This window comes from Thunnus thynnus, chromosome 3 (genome assembly GCF_963924715.1).
Source record: "Thunnus thynnus chromosome 3, fThuThy2.1, whole genome shotgun sequence".
NCBI classification, from domain to species: domain Eukaryota; kingdom Metazoa; phylum Chordata; class Actinopteri; order Scombriformes; family Scombridae; genus Thunnus; species Thunnus thynnus.
Genome location: NC_089519.1, coordinates 27,162,683 through 27,184,131, shown reverse-complemented (window position 1 = coordinate 27,184,131; position 21,449 = coordinate 27,162,683). Strand labels below are relative to the sequence as shown.

Genomic DNA, 21,449 nt, shown 5'->3' with positions numbered 1-21,449 from the left:
TCACAAGAAAATGTATGAATTATATTTCAAAGCTATTCCTTCAACAGTTTTCAACAAGCAACATCACACTCATTTTGAGGTGGATGGCTGACATGTTGACATGAGATCACATTGTATTCCTACTATACTACGTTATTTTCATTTAAAGCAATCACATCTTAAATGTTTCTTAACAACAATTTACTGGATTCCTATCATTGTGAGATTAACAACACTACTAAAACACTCATGAATGTGAGTTACCTCAATGCGCTGGCGAGCCGAGATGTCTGGATTATAATCCAGCCGTTTTTTAGGAGGCTTGAGCCCCAAGCAGCAGCAGTGAGCGTGAGGAGGAGAGGAGAGGAGGAGGAGGAATAGGAGGAAGGTGAAGATGAGGTGAAGGAGGAGAAGCAGTGGTGACATCATGGGGAGAAACCAAAAAAAACAGGAAACATGTGGAGAGAGTGACACCCGTTAGAGAATCTGAGAAACCAGATATGGACTAGTTCACAAACGTTGCACATGTGCTTTGCATGTACAATGCATACTGTACATGTGCACAAACTCTTTACACTCCAATACGCTTTTTCTGACAAACATACACACCAACACATAATACACACTCATTCATATGCAGGTAATGTAGCCTATTGATATATTCCTGTGTTGTTCTTAAAACAACATTTAAAGTATGGTATGTGTAAGCTAAAATAACCGTTCTACACACACACACACACACACACACACAGTAATGTGCCCATGTATCACACACACATGCAGAGTGTGAGAGCAAGCTGTAAGCAGAAAGCCGAGTGAAGCACAAGCTGCAGTGTCGTGTTTATTTGAGAGTGCAATGAACTGCACTCTCAAATGTTGTGATTTAGTTTACTAGTGCAGATAAACTATTGTTCATTCAGTCGGTCAAAACTTCTCATGGCATGTCACCTCAATAAAACACTCAAACACTGAACATATTGTGAGATTCTGTCCTGGCTGGACCAGTCAGTGCATGAGGGGAAACCATCTACACTCTACGGGCTTATTCAGTGACGTGAAACATTCAGAATATTGCAGGTAGAAATCTCAACATATAGAATATGACTCTAGGGAAGACACAATGTCATGCTGGTTCCACATGTGACATTTCCACCTGAACATTTCGAATAAGCCCAGAAAGTTGACACCTGATGTCATGCTCTAGCATGGACACAGGCATGTACTGATGACACTTTGTAAATCAGTGAGGTTGGGGTAATTTGATCCCAGATATGTGGCTAGAGACGATCCCTGCCCTTAGCCACTTGCATGCTGTTACCATCTACATCCAGCAGAGGGCACTAAAGTCATTTAGCTTGTAGATATGAAAGTCTGACTTCAAAGTCAGGTCATTTAAAGCCTTTGAACCTATTTTCCTGCTTATTTCTGGGCAAGAATTGATGCAATAATGAACCAACTGAAATAAAATGTCTAGGTTTTGTGTATGAACATTTCAATGCCTGCTAGCCACCAGACCAAAAAACCCAGCAACGCAAAGACATAACACAGCCTGTCACAAGGGTGGGGGGAGAGGGGTCACAGCACCCAACAAGTACCACATGCCCAAACAACTAACCCCACCCAGTCTATTGGTAGACACATTCTTACAAAAAGATCAAGAGTGGGGTGGAGAAAGTGGGTGTATGCCTACGGCAGGGTTGGTTGAGGGAGTAGCTAGGCCCTGACTTACCGGCCGCCCAAACTCCAGCTCGGAAAAGAACTTATACCAAGGCTCGTTCTCTAAATCTATGTCATCATAGGTCTGGGAAAGCATGACAGTGACAGAGAGAGCAGGTAGAAGAAAAGACAGAAGAAAGGAAGTGTGGAAAGAAGTCACACACAAAGAGAGACATGGACCTCATGGTTAAGAATGGGCAAAGGTGGCACAGGGAGATGGGCACAGGATGAACCAGGATGAGGAGATTTAGACTGGCTCATGGGGACAAAGGCAGTGATGCAAACCCCATTTACTATGGACAAATCTACTGAGAATGTTTTGCTTCCCTACTGTCACCGGTTTTAAATTAATTATAAAACTTTAGGAAATCCAAACAATTTGTTAGGCAGTGCACAACAGTGTCATATTATCATACAGTAATTAAACTTGTATACACTAAATAATCTAATATGCACAGTCAGACACTGTGACTGCAACTTGCCCCCTTAGGAGCAGGATATGCAGCAAATTTAAACACTTAGGCCCTGAAATTATATTCATTAATTTCGTATGTATAAACATTAGCAGGGCTATGAATCCCAGACAGAATCACATTATCGCTGCCTTATTCTAAGCCATAATGCAGGTAGCAGCTAATGAAAATCAGCATGTTACTTTGAACATTACATATTTAACACCCAACCTCATTATCCGCACCTTTGTGCATGTTCAGTGGGTTGTCTAATGAATACTGTATGTGAAAGTGGCAGAGGAAGGCAAAATTCCTACCGCAAGAGCTCATTATGTTTAAGAAGAAGATGGAGAGGCACATACTGGAAACATGTTTGGAAAAGACATGAGGGGTTATTAACATGGGATAAGTTTCACCTCTACAATAGTAAGAGTACGGTATCACAGTCAGTCAGCCAACTGACCCATGTGCCACACAATGCCGTACTGCAATTTATGCTCATGCTAAGTCATTATAACTGGAATATTTTCTTAATTGTAGCAGAGCTGCTGTGTGCTTTTATGAATTACTTAGAAAATCATTAGAAGAGGAGGACAGTAAACCAACAGTAAACTGGCCAAGCACTTAATATTGAAAATGACTATTTTTTTATTTTACTTTACTCTATTTTACTCTTTTAAAATCCTATTTACGACTTTTTATATCACATGTTTCTTTTAAATCTGGTCTTAAGTTCTTTATATGTCTTATATAATCCATCTAGCTGTCACACAAATCTGCCACATTCTCCCTTGTAGCCTACACTGAGAGTTGACAGCTGTCACACAGTGTTGCTTTATCATTTGTTTAATGTTATTGGCTGAAAAATACTGTATATCCTCAAATTCTTGGCATGCATGGCCTGTAAATAATGGAAAAATTGCCTTAAGCAAGCACATCTGCCTGTCTGTCAACGTCTCTGCTGATGTGACATGATGGATTATAAACATGAAGCTCTTCCTTTGTATCACAGGGAGAGTAATTTTCATATCAAATCAACCTGCGATAAACTGTCAGCTGGGATGAAAGCATTACATGCATCAAAAATAGAGACATAAGACAAAACACTGGTTACTGCTGTGTAGAAAGTTAATCATCTACCCTGTTGTTTGGTTAAACTCTGGCAAACTTTTCCATTTGAGTGTGCTAGAGTGACAACCTGTACATTGCCTAATAGTTAGAAAGCCTTTTACTGTAATTTTAACTGTAGAAATGACGCATTGCTCTACTACTTTGCTATTTTTAACTCCATTCCTACGTGGAAATGGAGTTTTCACAGCAAATGAAACACTGCCAGGGGATGTTTTGAATATGCTGTGGTGTCACAGCTCTCTTGCTAAAAAGAGAATTCTGCTTTGAGACAAATGAGTCACCCTGCAAAAGAAAAAGTTAGGCCTAGAGCACAGACTGCCAATCACACAAGTACTGTACAATAAATACACACACACATAAAAGAGGAACAAGAAGAAGAGTGCACTAGAAATACATTTTTTTGTTTGCTACGGTTTGTAAATGCCCAAATTCACAAATGACCACCAAAAGGGTGTTTTTGGTGCCATTAAGAGGTCTTTAAGAATAAAGGCATAAATGTACAAAATAAACAACATGAAATGGGTACATGAGGTTTCTCATACAGAAGATTAGCCAGCGTGGGTTCAGTTCTATTCTCCACAGCTTTTTCCCTTTATTGCCCTTTCAGAGACTGACTCATGAATTATTGCCCTAGGAGAGCTCTCTGCTCTCTGCAGTCATCACATTAAACCACTATGAAAAAACCTTTTCTTTTTACTCTTTCCCCACATTACAGACTCCTCATCTATAACGTATTGTCCATTATCCTGTTCATCTACACAGTAATTATCTCTGCTGTCTGCTCTGTCATTCACCCCACACAGAGTGAACAGTCAGTACAATCACTTGAGGATGCAGGCATTGGAAAGGTTTCGCTTTTTAACACCCACATTGTCTCTGACAGAAAAACTATTATTGCAAATGCCTGTAATATAAAAGTATATTAACTGCACTTTAATGTCTACGAAAACTAGCGAGTAAGAAATGTGAATGTTTTTATGACTCTTTTCTCCATTATGTTTAGTCATTTACCTCCCTAGAGATGGGCTTTGTATTCAGAGCAGTATGCTTACGGAACAATAACAAGCATGATTACAAGAAAAAGAAATCACTTCATTATCACATTTATTGAAATATTTCTTCAAGCTGCTGATGTGAACCAGCTAAACAAGCAAGCAACTCACTTCCTAACTGTATAAACAGTTAATTTTACAGCCTGACATGACGGAAGGCAGTAAAGTGATGACGGCTAGCAACCTTTCAGTGGATTTGAACAGGAAGATGTCAAAATTCATTATAATCGAGTGAAAGAAAATAATAAATACTCACTGGTCTTTCGTGTTCCAAAATTGAGGACTTCCCAGGCTCGTATTCAAAAATACTCTTGGGCTCAGCACGGTACTTTCGTGTGTCAACTTTCCTGTCAGGAGGACCCCATTCATTCCTGCCACAAGGAAATCAAAAACAACTTTCTGAAAAATCAGCTTAAGACTAACTTACTTAATTTTCTAATCACATTTTAAATTGATATAACTCAAGGTGGCACAGAATTAATGTGAGCTAGAAAAAGCGAATTTGAAAAGAGGATGTAAGAGGAACTGATATTATGTAATGATTGCTTGTACTGACTGAGTGCCAGTATTTTATTACTCAAGAGGTCTACTGAACGAAGACCAAGTTCCTTACATATCTGGTGCGTCTTTATCGCGGTCGCTGTCTCTGGCCCTCAGCTGGAGGAGGGAGGGCATGGGTGGGGGTGGTGGAGGTACAGGAGATGGTGAAGGCTCCCGAGGGCCCAGATGCCCTCCGTTGTCTGAGGGGCTCTTGACAAGTGGCCTGTAGGTATGTGTCCGTGGAGCTGGGTGGGCCATGGTGGTGTTAGATGACAGGCTGTAGTCTTCTGTTAAAGACGGAACAGAGGGGATATTGGAGGGAGAGGTAATAAGGCAGAGCATGCCAGAAAGGAGGAGACAAATAGGTTGGGAAGAAATGACTTATTGTAAGAGACACAACTTTTGTTACTTGTAAAGCATTTCTCACCATTGTTAATGACAGCGTATGTTGCATTGTATGTATCAGAATAGTCATCATCTGTAGAAAAGAGGAACAAAGACTGATTGGGATACATGCACACACACATACAGTACAGTAAATATTATTTCTTGCTGAGTAAATTAAATTTTTTATTGGACACTGTTTTATCCTTTGTTTTACTATGTGGCTGAATTATTCTACTGTTGTCAAAAAACCCTTGAAGCCATACTTTACACTGAATATATCTTGTATCAAACACTTACACCATGTTGACTTAAAAGATAGCTCTAAACAGCACCTTTGGTCAGCTTGAATGCAGTCACTGACAAAGTAATTTCCACTAATGACCATTTTTCACATCAGAGAAGTATCAGAACCACTCATGCAGCATAATCCTCTTCTCCTCTGTCCTTCCACAAGCTCAGCAGCCAAACAAATGTTTTTCTAGGGATGGTAATGTCGGGTCTGTTGGTCGGTCTACCACTGTGGTCCAGACTGAAATATCTCCATAACTATTGGATGGATTGGCATGAAATTTTGTACAGACTTCCAAGGTTCCCAGAGGATGAATTCTACTGACTTGGGTCACCACCATGATGTTGAAATTTCTGTTTTTAGTTATTTTAGTTTTATTTAGATTTTAGTTGGATATATCTCAACAATATTATGATTGTCATGGAATGTGGTACAGATATTCATGGTTCCCAGATGAGGAATGCTACTGACTTTGGTGATCTCCTGACTTTTCCTCTAGTGCCACATGTAGGTCAAAGTCTTCACTTATCCAGTGACATATCTCAGCATCTACTGGATTGATTGGTGCAAAAGTTTGCACAGACATTCATGGTTCTCAGAGGATGACTCCCCTGACTTTTACTCTTGCACCATCATGAGGTAGACATTTTGGGCTTTTAATTAAAAGTCCCGACAACTATTGGGTGGGTTGCCTTGAAATTTGGCATATAAAAGTCCCCATAGGATTAATCCTATGGGGACTTTTTCATCTACTGCCGTCATCAGGTCAAAATTTCAAATTGTCCAATATTTTGGTTTATGACCAAAAAACTTCCCATCAGCCTCAGCTGTACTTAGTGTTTTATGCTATTTATCATGCGTACTCACTAAACTAAGACGGTGAACATGGTAAACATTATATCTGCTTAGCATCAGCATGTTAGCATGCTGATGTTAGCATTTAGTTAAAAGCACTACTGTGCCTACATACATCCTCACAGAGATACTGGCATTGCTGTACAATCTTTACTTTTTTTTCAATATACCTCTTTTTCTTAGCTTTGAGGAGGTCAATAGCCCCCCACAGAAACAGTCTATTAATCCACTAGACTATGTGAATATTCAGAGAGTCATGGGAATTCGCTGAGATGCCTAAAAAAACATCACAGGCACACACAATGATGAAAAAGTGTGTGTGTATTTGTGTGTGTGCTGCAGTAGAAGAAGCCTGAGCAGTTTAGAACAAACAGGCCTTGTACTGACAGTGTGATTCTGTCAAGCCCATAAAATTAGAGCAGATTTCCCAGGACAGCTCTGTGTCTATTAGAGGTTTCTCTCAATTCCTCTCCAGACTCTCCCATCTAATGAGTTCTGGCTCTGAGGTTCTTTGGGTTTTTTGGTTTAACAAGAGACGGCATGCACACACACACACACCAACACGTGCACATGTACACACAGCATGCATGCATGATCAATGCCCCTCATGTTGTCTGACAATCAAATCACAGGAAATAATGAGGATGGGAATTTCTGTCTTTCAGTGATTGGGTAAAGACTCACCTGCTTTGTGAACCTTGTGGATCTGTTTGAACATAGTTTTGTACCAATCCTTGGGCCGATCCACCGTCTGTGAAGATAGAAATAATAAAGATTTATGTGCTGTGAAATTCAACATAAATTGGATAGCTGAATTTAGAAACTGGAAAGGTTTCCCACTGGTTTAAGGAACATCACTGAGCAGAGAAAAACACGCTCTCAGTCTCTCTAGAGATCCATATTTCACTTACAGAGAATTTAACCTATTATGCTGTGACACAAATAAATGAAGTCTAATTTATTTTTTTTGGAGATACTCTCCATAGTCTGCTTTTAGGAATGTGGCTCAAGCTTGTTCACCTCAATAAGGGCAAGAAAACTGTATTACTTGAGGATAACAAAATTCTCCTTTTTTCTCATTCAAAATAAATAATCCTGTCAAGCACAATTTCCATCAGAGTATTCAACTAAGTGGACTGCATGGTTCTCACGCTCATATCCTAGACATCTATCAAAGAACAGAAAAAAATATATTTTTAGTATGATGTGTATTTGGATATCATTCATTCATACTATGATTAATTTTTCCCTTGTTATTCTCCTGATCTAACAACACGGGTGAGGGAAGTGTGGGTGAAGGTCAACAGTCTTTTACAGTCTGTATTGTTCTGTATCCGCTAGTTAGTTAGTTTATTGACTGAAATATCACAATGCAAATATACAGTTCAAAATAACCCTAACCCTTAGGTCTGAACAATACTCTATGTACAATACAATCCTTTCAACACATACATTTAAAAAATTACCCATAGACATGGTTAAATACGGTCATGTTTCAATGTTTTGAGGCAAATATGCAACATAACTACAGTTAGACTCTCAGAAGCAATGCTGCAACAAAAAGCTCCTGGTGCCCTGCCTGGAAAATCCAGGAGAAACCCTGGTATGTGTGTCTTTGTGTATACAGTATAGATCTAACAGCCACTTCAAAAAAGAGCTATCAAATGGCAGAGAGACTTAATCCTCTCTTTATTCAGTAGCACTAAACAGTGTGTCTGGACTCCAGTCAGAGTAGAGGTAGTTTGGCTCCAAAGAGAGGGAGTGTGTGTGACTGTGCATGTAGCATTGGCCTGGCTAAGAGACGGGCCAATTACCACTTCACTCTCCACGGTTACCAAATAGAGTGCCCACAAAAATGTTTGTCTGCTCACAACAAGGCGCATCTGTTTTTCTTCTCTCCTACTTTTTTTTTTTCTCTTTTCACCTTTTCTCTTAGCTTTTATTGCCTGTCTCTCTCACTCTTCCTGTAAATGTGTTTCTCTCGCTCACTCAATCTAGAGTGGAGCATTAATACATGTAAAACCTAAACAGAGATAACACACAAGACACACACTTTGATAAGTAAGCAGCAAGGACCTTGCAGTAACACAGCAAAGACCTTGTCAGAGCTCATTATTATTACTAACACACACAGGGAGGGTAAAAGAGATAGTGAGAGTAAGAGAAACAAAGGGCTTCTAATATAGGGTCAAAAGCTGCTGACAGCTGAAAGTAATCCCCTCTCATGAGCCTGATCACATATCAAGACAGAAATGGGTCAGAAGACTATGCAACAACTACAGTACCTAACTGAGTCAGTCTGCTGCTAACAAACGTGTTTAGCTTTGTTACGTTTGACCTCACCGTGCGGATGGCGATAGGGATGCCAGACTCGTCCACAGGGCCGATGCCTTCATAATGGGGCGCTTTAATGACGGAAACCTTTTTCTCTTCCTCTGAGAAGCGAGCAATGGGCACAGTGCTGCTGACGCTGGTGTGGCCGGACACCACAGACTCTCGTGTAAGTGACTCACTGCCGGCTAGATAAAACGAGGGATACGAGACGAAATGAAAAGACACATTAGCAGATGCTTTAAATAGTCAAAGAGAAATCAAAGTATACACAATGACATCAGCTCAACAAACAAGCATTGAATCCACTGATGTCTTTTTAAGTATATATTCTAACTGCTATTTTGTATGCTGCACAATTTGAGCAGTAAAAGAACAAGCATGATCTGTTTCTCCATTGTGTAGTGATTTATTTCTGACTGTGCCCCACAACTGAATGGTTTTATGTTCTGCTAATAGATATATTACCTCGCATGTCTGTATAAACAAACCCGTTACCAAAACACACTTTTCAACTCTTCAACTGATATGGGGAATAATAATGAAATAAATTTTGGCAATATCCTTTTCAATGCCAACACTATAAGATTAATTCACAAAAATCCCTTAATGATGTTTAACAGATTGAAACATTCTTGAAATTAACTTCAGAGGAATCTTTATTACTATGACACAAAACCAATAAAGGTTCTGTGTCATAGTAATAAAGTAATAGTAATAATAAGAAGAACTGATTGATTTTTCAGCTCTCAGTTGTCCAGATCCAACTGCAGTGCTGGTTCTAATTTGGGCTGTTTGTAATTTCACAAGGCAATTTTCTAAGGGAAGAATGATTTGTTTTTATTCTATGTTCTGTGTTTGTGTTTCTCTGCGTGTAGTTGTGTGAGTTGCGGGCTCTAGTTTAAATGCAGGCTCAAATTTAATAGTACTTGAAAATTTGTTTCCATATCCATGTGTTTGGATTTTTGCATGTGTTATTAATGAACAATCAAGTGACAAAAGGTCAGTGTCTCACCTGAGCTCCTGCTCTGTCTCTGGAGGCCAGTGTGAGTGAGTGAGGTGGGGGGAGGAGGATAAGATGGGGGAGAGAGGGGCCTCTGTGGAGGGCCAGTACTTCCATTCATAGCGTGAGAGAGGACCTGGCCCTAGGAGTGATCCACAAGCCAGAAATAGAGATAATCAGTCACTACCAATCACAAACGTACAGCAAAATGTACTTTCTTCCATTTACTATAGTGGACAATGTTGTAGTTATGCCATACAACATCACATCAGGAGTGTAAATGTAAAACACAACTAGCGAAACAACAGAAAGATTAGTTCTATAAATCCAATGTTAGTCATCATGTCGCTACAAAGCTTAATGTTCAAAGGTGTAGAGGAACCAGTTGTGATGGAAATGAATGTACATGTGTACAGATATTGGATCTGACGTGATTCATAGAAAGTGCTGAATCTGAGGTGACATAAGAACAGTTAGTGAGGGAGAGAGGAGCACACATTGAATCATTTCACTTCAGAACAGACAGAAAAGATTAAAACAGTGACAGTAAACAAAGATAGCTCTCTCAGATTCACATACATTCGATTATAAATTAGTTTTGATCATGACTTCAGCAAGACAGTGGACATGGTATAGTTATAATGGGAGGCTTGTCTGGAGAATGCTCTCCCATTAAACATGACAGAGTGACAAATGAATTCATGTGGCAAAGGATAAAAATACAGCATTTTAATTTGAAGGCCTTCATGTTCAGATCAAAGATTCATGATAGTTCAACAACCAATTAATACCTAGCAAAAAACGGCAAAGCAACTGACCAATTTCCATTACAGCATCAAGCAGACACTCCTCTTACTACTTCACAACACTTATTGCCAGTGTATCTATCTTAATTTGTTGTTTATTTAGTGCTTGGACACAGAGCAAAATGAGTAATTCATTGACAGTAAGTAGATTACTGCTGCTGTTACTGATTATAATGCCACGAGAACAACTTCAAGCCAAGGATTTGAAGCTAGCCATTATAACATAGCCTGGTTCCAGACCTCTGAATTTCTGACCACATCTCAAATTTTGTTGAGGCATTTCAAAAGTCTGGTGTGGTTCTGCGTGTAATCTGTGGTAGAATCCAAAGAAATGAAATAATACCAAGCACTAATGATATTTCTTACTTGATTGCCTTGATGGAAGTTAAAGAAGAGGTTTGGCTTGACACAAGGCATGGTGTGAACAGTGACTGAAAAATGAAATGCAATTGTTTGGCTAACAAGAAGCTAATGTCAGACAAAAAAAATTCAGTCATTACAAAATGGCAGTTCAGTTTCAATATGAGTCCTGTATAACTGAGAAGACAAAATGCACAAGCAAATTCATGGCATAATCTACAAATGTACTGTTATGTGTCAGCATCTCTTACACCTATGCTCAGGGCAATATAATGAGCTGAATGGTAATAAAACTGCAGTCCTGACATGCATAAACTTATAAAACCCTTCATCTCTCCATGGACAAGTTCAGTCTTTCAAATACCAAAAAATTCCAACAGCATACTTCACCCAGCTGCAACTTTTCTCTGTAAAATGGTTTTGTCTTGTCAAGAATTTTTGATATGAGCGGGCCTTGCGACAGTATAAATGCACTGGGTTTCAAAAAAGGCGCAACAAAGAGAAATATAGACAAGCACACGTAGACACAGAGTTCTAATGAGTACAGACACATTAACATAACAAGGGAACATATGGCCTTTTTCCATTGGCACTTTTGGCCGCGCCGAGTCTAACCATGCCGCGTCGATTTGCATTTCCATTACCAGCCCTGAATTGCACCCAAAATGGACCATCTCCAAAGTCGAGTCAAACACACCTGACCCGCCTCCAAGCGGGTTGCGGTGATGTCAGATGGGCTTTGTCATCATTCAGCTAACTTCCGGTTTAGCCCTCGAGTAACTTGAATAGGGATAAAATGATTCAATTGTGCGGCTCCTCTAGACTTTTCGGACCAAATGGATCAAATTCTGATAGTGAAACGAGTCATTTCACGGGGGTTGTGACGCTCAAAAAAATGTATCCACCGTTGTACAGCTGCTCCTTTGGCCACTAGCCACAGCCCAGAGCAATTCCTGGGGGCTTGAGTAAGCAGCGCTAAAGAGGGTGCTGCTTTTAAATGTCATCGACTCAAGACAAGCGCGACATCAGTTAAAGACCTTCAAGCGGGTAGCCCTGTTGTAATGGAGATGCAAATCCCTGCTGCGCTGGGCTGATGCGCTGAGTTAAACCGAGTCAAGCAAAGTCAAGCCAAGCCAGCACATGTGTATGGAAAAGGGCTCAGAGTGGGCTGAACTGAATTCTGGCACCAGACAGGTAGGTTGTAGCTGATGGTTAGTGAAAGGTAAAAATAAGTAGCTATAACACATTTTGTGGAGGTTTGGTTCAGCCATCCAAATGAGTTGGGGAAAGGAGGGAACCATTTTTTTTTTTGGTAATGATGTGTGTTACAGCAGTGACTTGTAGGGATAATTACGTTAGTGACAGTGGCTGCTGCTGCAGTGGAGGCCACAGAGGTTGTTAGCACATCATCAGGGCCAGCAGTGGATGTGTAGGTGGAGACATGGCTGAGGGTGGGCGATGGTGTGGGTGAGGCGCCAGGTGAGTCCAGGCTACAGATCTGCAGCTCATCCAGCAGACCCGCCGTGGACGAAGAGTAGTGGCTGAGAGCTGACACCGTCACGGGGGAAGCGGAGGGTGACACGCAACCACCGATGCTCACATTGCTGACTGTAGTAAGGCTCGGCCCACTGACTGCGCCAGCTGTGCTGCCAGCTCCGCTGCCAGCTCCGCTAGGGACATACGGGGTGGGCGATAGAGCCTTGGGCATTAGGCCTGACAGGTAGTCGAGTGAGTCTGAGCTGTGGCAGCGATAGGGGGAGTGCCGTGCTGTGGGGTCGGGAGAGGGAGGCCCCTGAGAGGGAGTTGATTGGGAGAGGAGGAAAGGAGGAGAGTGCTTAGTGATATCGCTCATTAGCCACCCTGTCACACAGGATGTGTGGAAGTAACTCGTGAGCCTAACAGAATGTGAAATGCTGTTGTGAAACCACACTGAGGTGTCATGAGACTGCAGCACAATCTTCTGAAACATAATTAAAGCTGTGGATTGAAGAGGCTCTGTTAGTTCAAACTCTGTGGAGGGCAGCAAATACAGTATACAGACTGTAGCACTGATATACAATGAATTAAACTGCTGGTTATCACACATAATTGTTCACACATACAGAATCACAGTTAGTTTGGTTGATTGAATGGCAGCACCAAGACTAACAAACTAAAGAGCAACACACACTAACAGCATTTGACGCATGTCAAAACACCTGCACTTACTGTGTTCTATGAAAGGCCGCAAACAGGTGGTGTCAACGAACACCACTGTCGGACTTTCCATTGTTGATGTTAACTCTCCAGAAAAGCAACAATTTTATCACTTTTGCTCCCAGAACTGGCCCATCCCGGCTTCAGTATTTTGACTATTTGTTCTGTCTGTACAGCACACCCAGTGTGTGCTATAGGTATCAAATGATGAGGCACGGCTAATGTGTGTTGCCCTTTATTCCATCTTGATGTCACCAAGACAAAAACTCAGTGATTTGGCTTTTTAGTGACCTTAGAATTTTGCATAATCATCGCTGCCTATTGTTTTGTTGTTACAGTATGTAGTCAGTTATGTACCAACAGTTCTGCAGGAGAAGGTCTCGGTGGAACTGGAGGAGGAGCCATCGCCATCTCCACCTGGAATGGAGTTAGACTCGGGGCTTGATTTAGGACCTTGAGCTCCACTGTGGGGTTGGAAGGCTGAGGCTCTGGATGTTTCAGGTTTTCAGGGCCCATATTGACAGAAAGCAAGGCTGTCTGTGTTGAGGGTTGAGAGAGGGTGCGGCCACTTTGTGGAGGTGGGGAAGTGGGTGAACCTGTGGTCTGGGTCTTAGGTGGAGGGTCAAGGTAAGAGTTGAGGTGAGCCGGGGGGTCAGGGATGGTGACAGGGGTGAGTTTGAGTGAAGAAACTTTACGTTCCTGAGCCTGTGTATTAATGGTGGCAGATGCACTACAGTTGCTAATATCATTTGGGACAGTGGACTGTTCAACCTGTTGGACTGGGTTTGCACTGGTTTCTGAGTAGGAGTAAGAAGATGTGCTCCTAATAGTGTAGGACTCTTTCAAAACTGCTTTCTCATTCTGAGTGAATGTTAGCGTTCCAGGACTCAAATCATTAGCCAGGGCAATGAGGGAACTGTAAGCTGGTGGATTAGTGCCAGTGGGCGAGAAGTGGAAACTATCTCTTCTAGGGGGTGGGGATGGCACGTGAGCGACATCCTTTTTGGCCCGTTTGATTGAAACAGCCAAAAGAAGTTCAAACAACAACAACAAAAAAATAATCAGTGCAAAGCTTGATACAAATCATCAAGTTGTTTCAAAATACATTGAAATACAATGTGGTTCTTTGTAAATTATCCATAATTACGATGGTCTGTGGTATCATTCATAATACCTCATTTTCACTTTTACAAGCCAAACCCCAATCTTGTGACTCAAGTCAAAATAGCAGTAAAAAGATAGAAATGCAATTGTCAACATCTGTCAGTGTGGTGTGTGAGACATTTACCTGTGTTGGTGACTTTTTTTCTTGCAGGTTGGGTCTGACACTGCGGAAGCCTTTGGCAGCAAGAGACGAGCTGCTGGCGTCTCCATTCTTAAGGCCATCTGTTGCACTGCGTGACCGCCAAGAATCTGGAGACAAAGTTAATATTATTAACATCACACATTGCAGTGGTTTATGGCATATTTTCTGGTTTCCTGTGAAGTGTTTTTAACTTCTTTCATTTGTGCAATGTTAAGAGTCCCCACTTAATTCATCAGAAAGAACAGAGACTTACCCAAGTCTGATGAGTGAGAATCACTCCCTGGGGAACAGAGAAGACACAGCAACGATAAGTAATGTGAGTGAATGTGTGGTCTCATTAATCCCAGCAATACGTCAAAACTATTGCAGAGGTTGTCTGAAGTAGTTGTCATCTCACAAAAAGTGTGTGACAAAGAGAGACTCAGTGGTAGGGGTAGGGGTGTGGACTTAGGTCTGAAAAGACATAGACTGACGAGGTACCTGCTGTACCATAATTTTAGCATCCACAAGAACTCTGAAATAGCGACCACATTGTTATAAATTTGCAACCACCAGATCTTGTATTCACCTATCTACCGATCACCGAGAACTACTGCTTCTACTACTAACAACAATAATTATCCTGTAATTCATTTTCTCCAGAAAATTTAGTTTTCTTGTCAAACTTTGAAGATAGAAAAATAAAAACCACACTAATTCTTAGGGCAAACTAGCAATTCATTAAGATTAAAAGGTTCATGATGATGTTGCCACAGAATTCAGGTGAGGTCTCTGTATAAGCTTTTAACTTCCTACCTCACCTGCACAAACTATGTGTACATATCAAATATTTTAACACTTATACACACTTACACTATATTTTCTAAACATACAAACAAATAAATAAACAATAGAGATTTCCCACAAAGAATAATTAATATAAAGCCCTTGTCAAGGCTGAAGCCCCTTTCCTAATGTCTCCTTCAATGGTTTGCTCTAGTAGTGTCTATGCACAAGGTTGTAAGACCCTCTGGGTAGAGGTCCAAACATTACAACCATGCTCCTAAACCTTCTACATCTAACAACAGCTTATCAGATTTAAGAAGTGTCTCATTATCGTTAAAAGAAAGCTGACAGTGTTAGAATCCCTACATGGCTGCAGCTGTTAACCTGGGTGCTGACATGCTGCAAAGCTGCAAGGCACAAACACTGTTCTCGCAGCAGAGGAAAGGAACAGGCAGCTGGGTGCAACCAGCTGCTATGCAAAAAGCTTTTCGGTTATTCATCTGGACTTGACCTGTAATTTTTAAGTATGTATGAAAAGAAAAATGCAGCAATTTTAGAATTAGGGGCTTACACATACAGTACATTTTCTGTGAGTTTGCTTGCATAAAACTGATGGAACCACTGATCAGGAAAAGTTAAGCAGATGCCATTTTTAGTCACCACACAAGCCCATCCAAGAACATTTCCACATTTCTCCAATCGTTTTAGGGTCCAGGGAGTTCTGCCATGTCTAACCAATAAACGCTGACAGAGGAGAAAGGGTAGTTAAACAAAAAACAGGCAGGAAAAACTGTTAGACAGAAAAAACTTTGACAACAGGAAGAGTTCAATAAACACTTTGACAACAGGAAGAGTTCAATAAACATCACATAAAGAAAGGGAGATGGCAAGCAGCATTGTGAAAGCATGACATATGAGAGCTGTCAGGAGGAAGATTAACATCAACAGCCGGAAGGTACAGTATGACTTATGACTGATTTAGGAAGCAAAACAAGCCCATGGTGGAGGAGACTTAACAAAAGCAAACAAAAGAATCATACAATGAGCTGATTAGAAAAAAAACTGCATCCTGCAGTCCAAATATTGCTTAAGCATACTGAGCCACAGATTATTTGAAAGTATTTCAAATATGCTCAAGCCATATCAGGTTGCTGAAGACCAAATATGATTTTGAAAAACAACAAAGCCACTTTTTAAAGACTTACCTCATGCTTTGACCGACAGTCTAGACCATTTTTTTCGACTCATGTGGCCTGCATTTTAGGTATCAAATTTTCTCTTGAACAAGTGTTAATTTGCGGTGTGTTTGTGAGTGTTAGTACCTGTGGCTAGATTTGGTGAGCTCTGGACCCTCTTCACGGGAGAGAGTACAAGCGACAAGGCCACGCTTTTGCGAGCGTATCCTCCGCTATCTGAGAAATCACAGCCAGGCAGGTGATCATAGAGGCAGAAGCGGTAGCACACATGCACGTGCATACAAACAAAGAAATGGATATACACACACAAATGCATTCAGCCAGAAACATCACCCAAACAAGTGGAGGCAAAGCACATGCATTAAAAGAGCCTGATTTTTTACTGCGACAGATCGAGTGACAGCTTATAAAAAAAGAATGAAGTGCTCAGGAATCGTGTAGAACTGGCTAAAATTTAATAAATATAACTATGTTTGAAGATGCTGTATTGCATTAGCTTACATCAACATAACCATTTCCATCAGGAGAGAAATAATTACAGGATTCAGATCATTTTCAATTTTATGACCCTGGTTGCTTCTGAATTAGATTTCAAAAATTATATAATATCACAATTTTAGAAAGGCTAATGTGATACATGAGATTAAAATGGGGAATAGAAGTTAATAGTTGAGAAACCAAGTCTCAATACAACTAAAAATGATCAAATTTGTTAACTGACTTGCTGTCACGCTTTTGGAAAACCTCAATTAACTGAACTTCCCTACTCATTAGTAAAATAGCAAGCTGATGTTTGCATATTTTCCCTTTTTTCTCTTTAAAGTACCTGGCACTTACACAGATAAAGTTGAGGTCTATGAAAAGCTACAACTCTTTCACGAATGCCTAGATCAGGCCTTTATAATTTGTGCAATTGGACAGAACAATTTTTATGTCAAACTTGCTTTGTATCTAATTCTAGCACTGGTAATTGGCTGTTATTTACATCTGACAACCACCAACTTCTCATGATGAAGCAATTTTTGTGTAGCATTCTATACTGTAAATATACAGCGGGCAAACGACCAAGATGAGTCAAGCAACCACTGGCAGCTCCACAGACTGGTGTGTGGCATGTGGAGAAGGCTCAAAGACTGATTACTCATCGATTCACAGGCTGAAATACACACTTCAGCTCGGGATGACTGCCAAGTTCAGGACAGAGCTTTGGAAATGTATTGAGGGTGGAATATGTCACTGTGGTTAAAAGCACAAGGCTTACTATACTTATTGATGCTTTTAGTCACAATAACCCAGGCCCAAAATGGACCAACACCAAAGTGGTGAAACAGGGTCAAGGTTAGAGTTACAGACTCATGCCTGTGGCAGAGGGAGACTAGCACACATAGCAGCTTTTAAAATAGCTAAGTGGACTGAAAAGTGGGAACATATTGACTGTGTTATTTTTAAGTATTAGAAGTAAACAATAGTTTTATGTTCAGTTAATAGACAAATATAAGATAAAATCCAAAACATTAAACATAATATTCAACTGAATGGACATGGACTGGATGGATGGATGGATGGATGAATGGATGAATTCCCCAACACTGACTATGTTTACATGCACACTAATATTCCACTACTATTCCGAATATGACGATATTCCAAATTTGATATGGGTCATTTAAACAGCATATTCCATTAGGATATTCAAAATTAGGCCTTATTGTGAATGCAGCATTTTCTGACTAAGACATGTGCCCATCTTATTCAGGTTTAAGGAACATTCTTTAGACATGTATACAGCGAATTGAGAATCTGTGTCTTTATTGGGGTTTTTACCGCAGTTTGAGACTCACGGCCTCTTGCCTGTTTATGGTCAGCTCTGTGCATTGCATACAAACCAACGAGCCAACAGTTTGCAGGGCTGGGATAGAAATGCATAACGGGCTGGTTGTGTAACGCACCCCTGGGCAGGCAAAATGACATATGTTGGAGCAGGGAGGCAGACAAGAAGAGAGGAATGAGAGGAGAGTGGAGAGCTGTTCGGGGCGGCCTGGAAAAACGGAGCGTGCTTTTTCCACGACGGGGACGGAGGGGATTGGTTATTATCCTGACATGGAGCCATGGACTGACAGCGACGACTCGGTGTGATGCAGTGTAATAAACATCATGGGACAACCTAGGTACTCGATGTGCCTGTAACTATAAATTTATAATATCAGTCATATCAATATCACTTATAAATATCAGGCAGCAGCTCACTAAATATGTTTCACCTCGCTGATTTACTTCACTGCCTGCGGAGATCTTGTGATTCCCGTTCCCACTGGAGCAGAGTGAAACTCTGAAAACCCTCTGCATGTAAACGGGAATATTAGTGGAATATTCATTTTCATTAGCCATGTAAATTGCTTAGTAGGAATATTGCCTTTTTTGGAATAAGGGCAAAACCAGAATATTTTGTGCATGTAAACGCAGTCAATTACATACAGTATATGGTTTGTGTATGTATGTGCATACCTGTACCTGTATTCATATTGAAGAGCACTTCTTACTGGTCTACTGCAGGGGGACACACTTTCCTGAAAAAACAAAAGCAAAAAATTTAAGACAAAGAATCATATTTTGACAAAAATGTCTTCAAGAACAGACACAAGAGGATTTTTTTGTGTTAATTCTTTTGTATTAAATCTCAAATATAAGCAATTATTTTGGAGATTTTAGTGTCCTGCTGGACACTGGGTCAAATCACACTGCTTAGAGAGGCAAAAATCTGTTTCTGGATAGGATAATAATGTATAGCAGTTTGAAGGCTACAGTATGTGCTGATAATGACATACTGCAAGTGGATGTTGAGGTCAGCTCCATTTTAACTCCTTTCACACGTTATTTTCCTCATCTTAAGAAAACCTATATGATATGGTGCACACTCCCTAGACATGAAATGTGAGAAACATCTGATATATGAACTGCAGCATTCACTGCACTTCTGGATTCTCATTGGAAATAAGGTGGCATAGGCCCAATGTGTGCTGGGACACTGAATAGGATAAGAGTTTTAAAAAATGGAAGGCTGGATGATGGCATAATATGAATGATGGACAGCTACTGATCAGAATGCCTTGGAAATATCCTGAGAATATTTAACTATTTAAATAATACGTAAGTGTTAAATCATAATTGTATTTGTTTTTGATGTGAACAGAAATCTATTTAAACTATTTGTTATTTAATGCAACTAAAATGGAAATAAGTTATACTACACAGTTCATAATGCTTTCCATTAAGAGTTGTGAAAATAGTAAACAGCACTATAAGCTCTGTCACTTACACACTTTCAGTTACAGCACCGTACTATATAAAAAAGTGAAACTTTAAATTAAATCAACACATAGTGCCTGTCATGTTCCAAAATATGCCACAGCCTACGAATCCAAATGTGGGAACATAAATTGTTCCAGCTGAGTGAGAGACTTAATGACCTTAGCAAATGCTTTACAGCACATAGATGAAACATAAATAACTTAAATGATAAATGATACAGAATGCCATGTTTACTTAACTGCACCCATACTGTATGTGATGTCCATCTCTTGCTATATGGAGACCTTTTCTTGGAACTGTTGTACTAGGGTGCATGATTGATATGGATGGGGCAGACATCAAAAGCTGAAGGCGCAACATAGACTGTTGCATCGCTGTGTGAATGCATGCACATGTGTGTCATCAGGACTTAGTGTGTATGACAGATACTACAAATGACAATCTACAGTGGCTGCAGTAGGGATCCCACACGTCTGGCATGTAAATAACTATGACATACACATTGCTAACATTGCTTTACACATATGTATCTAGATACTGTTATGAAATTTTGAGAATGTGATTAGGTTATCTTTATTGTACCATTAGGGTAATCTGATTGCGGCCAGGGTTCGCATAAAGACAGAATACAAAAGGACAACATCAACAACACATTCACATAATAAATCCCAGAACAACTGCAGGGAAATTGAAATTCATACGAAGTACAAATGTGCAAGAGTACAGATGAACAAGTGTGCAAATATGCAAGGGTGGTGCAAGGAATGCAGCCAGAGTGCTATTTGCCATTAAGCATATCAATAGCACTTGGAATGAAGAGAGACACGGAATCTTTTAGTCCTCCAAACGGGTACCCTGAAACGACGGCCTGAGGGCAATAGCTTAAACTCCCTCCAGATTGGATGGTCCTGGCAGTCCAATATAGCATAAGCCCTCCTAAGGACCTGCCTGTTATAAATGACCAAGAGCTTGGCCTGTCTCCTCTGTGAAATCTTAAGCCCCTTTCACACATGCTGTCTATCCTTGAAATGTTCAGGAACATTTCCTGCATGGGGTCATGTGTGAATGGGAGTGGGGATTGATATTCCAGGGAATCTGTACTGCCAATTTTCCACCTCAAGACCTAGTAACGTTTCAGGGAAAATGCCGGTACGGCTGTGTTGTGAATGAAAGCAGTAACATTGCAAGGACAAGCATGTATAGGGTTATGTCTGTCTGACAAAAGATGGAGCAAGCGAACCAATCACAAGACATGACGTGTGGGTGATGTACTGTGAGTCGGGCAGAGCTTGGTCTTGGCTTGTCTGTTTTCAACATGACAGCCGTCTCACAAAGTTTTTCATATTACAGCTAAACAGTAAACTAAAATATGTTTCTGGAAACATTTGAGATGAGAAATAAGCAATGCAGTAACATAATCTTAATTCATATTTGATCAGCACTGCCTAGTTTGACAGTTTGATCTGAGTTTCTTGAGTTTCACCCTCTTCTTTTGTTGAGTTTTATTGGCATCCATAAGTGTTGCATTACTTTGCCAACCTATTCTGGCATTGCCATATTACGTGCGGAAAAGATGCAAGACGGAAATATTCCTGAATGTAGCTTCATGTGTGAATAGTGAAAATCACTATCAGTGCCTGAAAGGTTATCCCGGTAATTTACTGGGAACTATGTGTGAAATTGGCTTTACTGACCATTTTAACAAGACTTCCAAGTCTATTCTAATTGGACAGATTTAAGTTTGTTACTGCAAACCAAGCAGTAATACAAAGGTTA

At 40.4% G+C, this 21,449-nt stretch overlaps 1 protein-coding gene across 12 annotated transcripts in view; it reads right to left on the bottom strand.

Annotated features, from left to right (window-relative positions):
* Positions 1-21,449, bottom strand: part of LOC137179956 (sorbin and SH3 domain-containing protein 2-like) — a 54,114-nt gene that overhangs the window by 14,095 nt on the left and 18,570 nt on the right. For 3 of the 12 annotated variants that reach the window (XM_067585068.1, XM_067585069.1, XM_067585070.1), the window contains 13 exons: positions 18,876-18,931; positions 16,491-16,580; positions 14,657-14,683; positions 14,386-14,510; positions 13,455-14,096; positions 9,748-9,877; positions 8,745-8,920; positions 7,086-7,152; positions 5,298-5,348; positions 4,944-5,157; positions 4,587-4,701; positions 1,709-1,780; positions 244-300 (listed from right to left, as the gene is read on the bottom strand). In XM_067585068.1, the coding sequence (XP_067441169.1) occupies positions 244-300; positions 1,709-1,780; positions 4,587-4,701; positions 4,944-5,157; positions 5,298-5,348; positions 7,086-7,152; positions 8,745-8,920; positions 9,748-9,877; positions 13,455-14,096; positions 14,386-14,510; positions 14,657-14,683; positions 16,491-16,580; positions 18,876-18,885 (1,776 nt within the window). In that variant the 5' untranslated portion in view covers positions 18,886-18,931. Of the gene's footprint in view, positions 1-243; positions 301-1,708; positions 1,781-4,586; positions 4,702-4,943; positions 5,158-5,297; positions 5,349-7,085; positions 7,153-8,744; positions 8,921-9,747; positions 9,878-12,255; positions 12,694-13,454; positions 14,097-14,385; positions 14,511-14,656; positions 14,684-16,490; positions 16,581-18,869; positions 18,932-21,449 lie in introns of all 12 variants that reach the window. The other 9 variants (XM_067585072.1, XM_067585073.1, XM_067585076.1 and 6 more) reach the window with 6 other exon arrangements.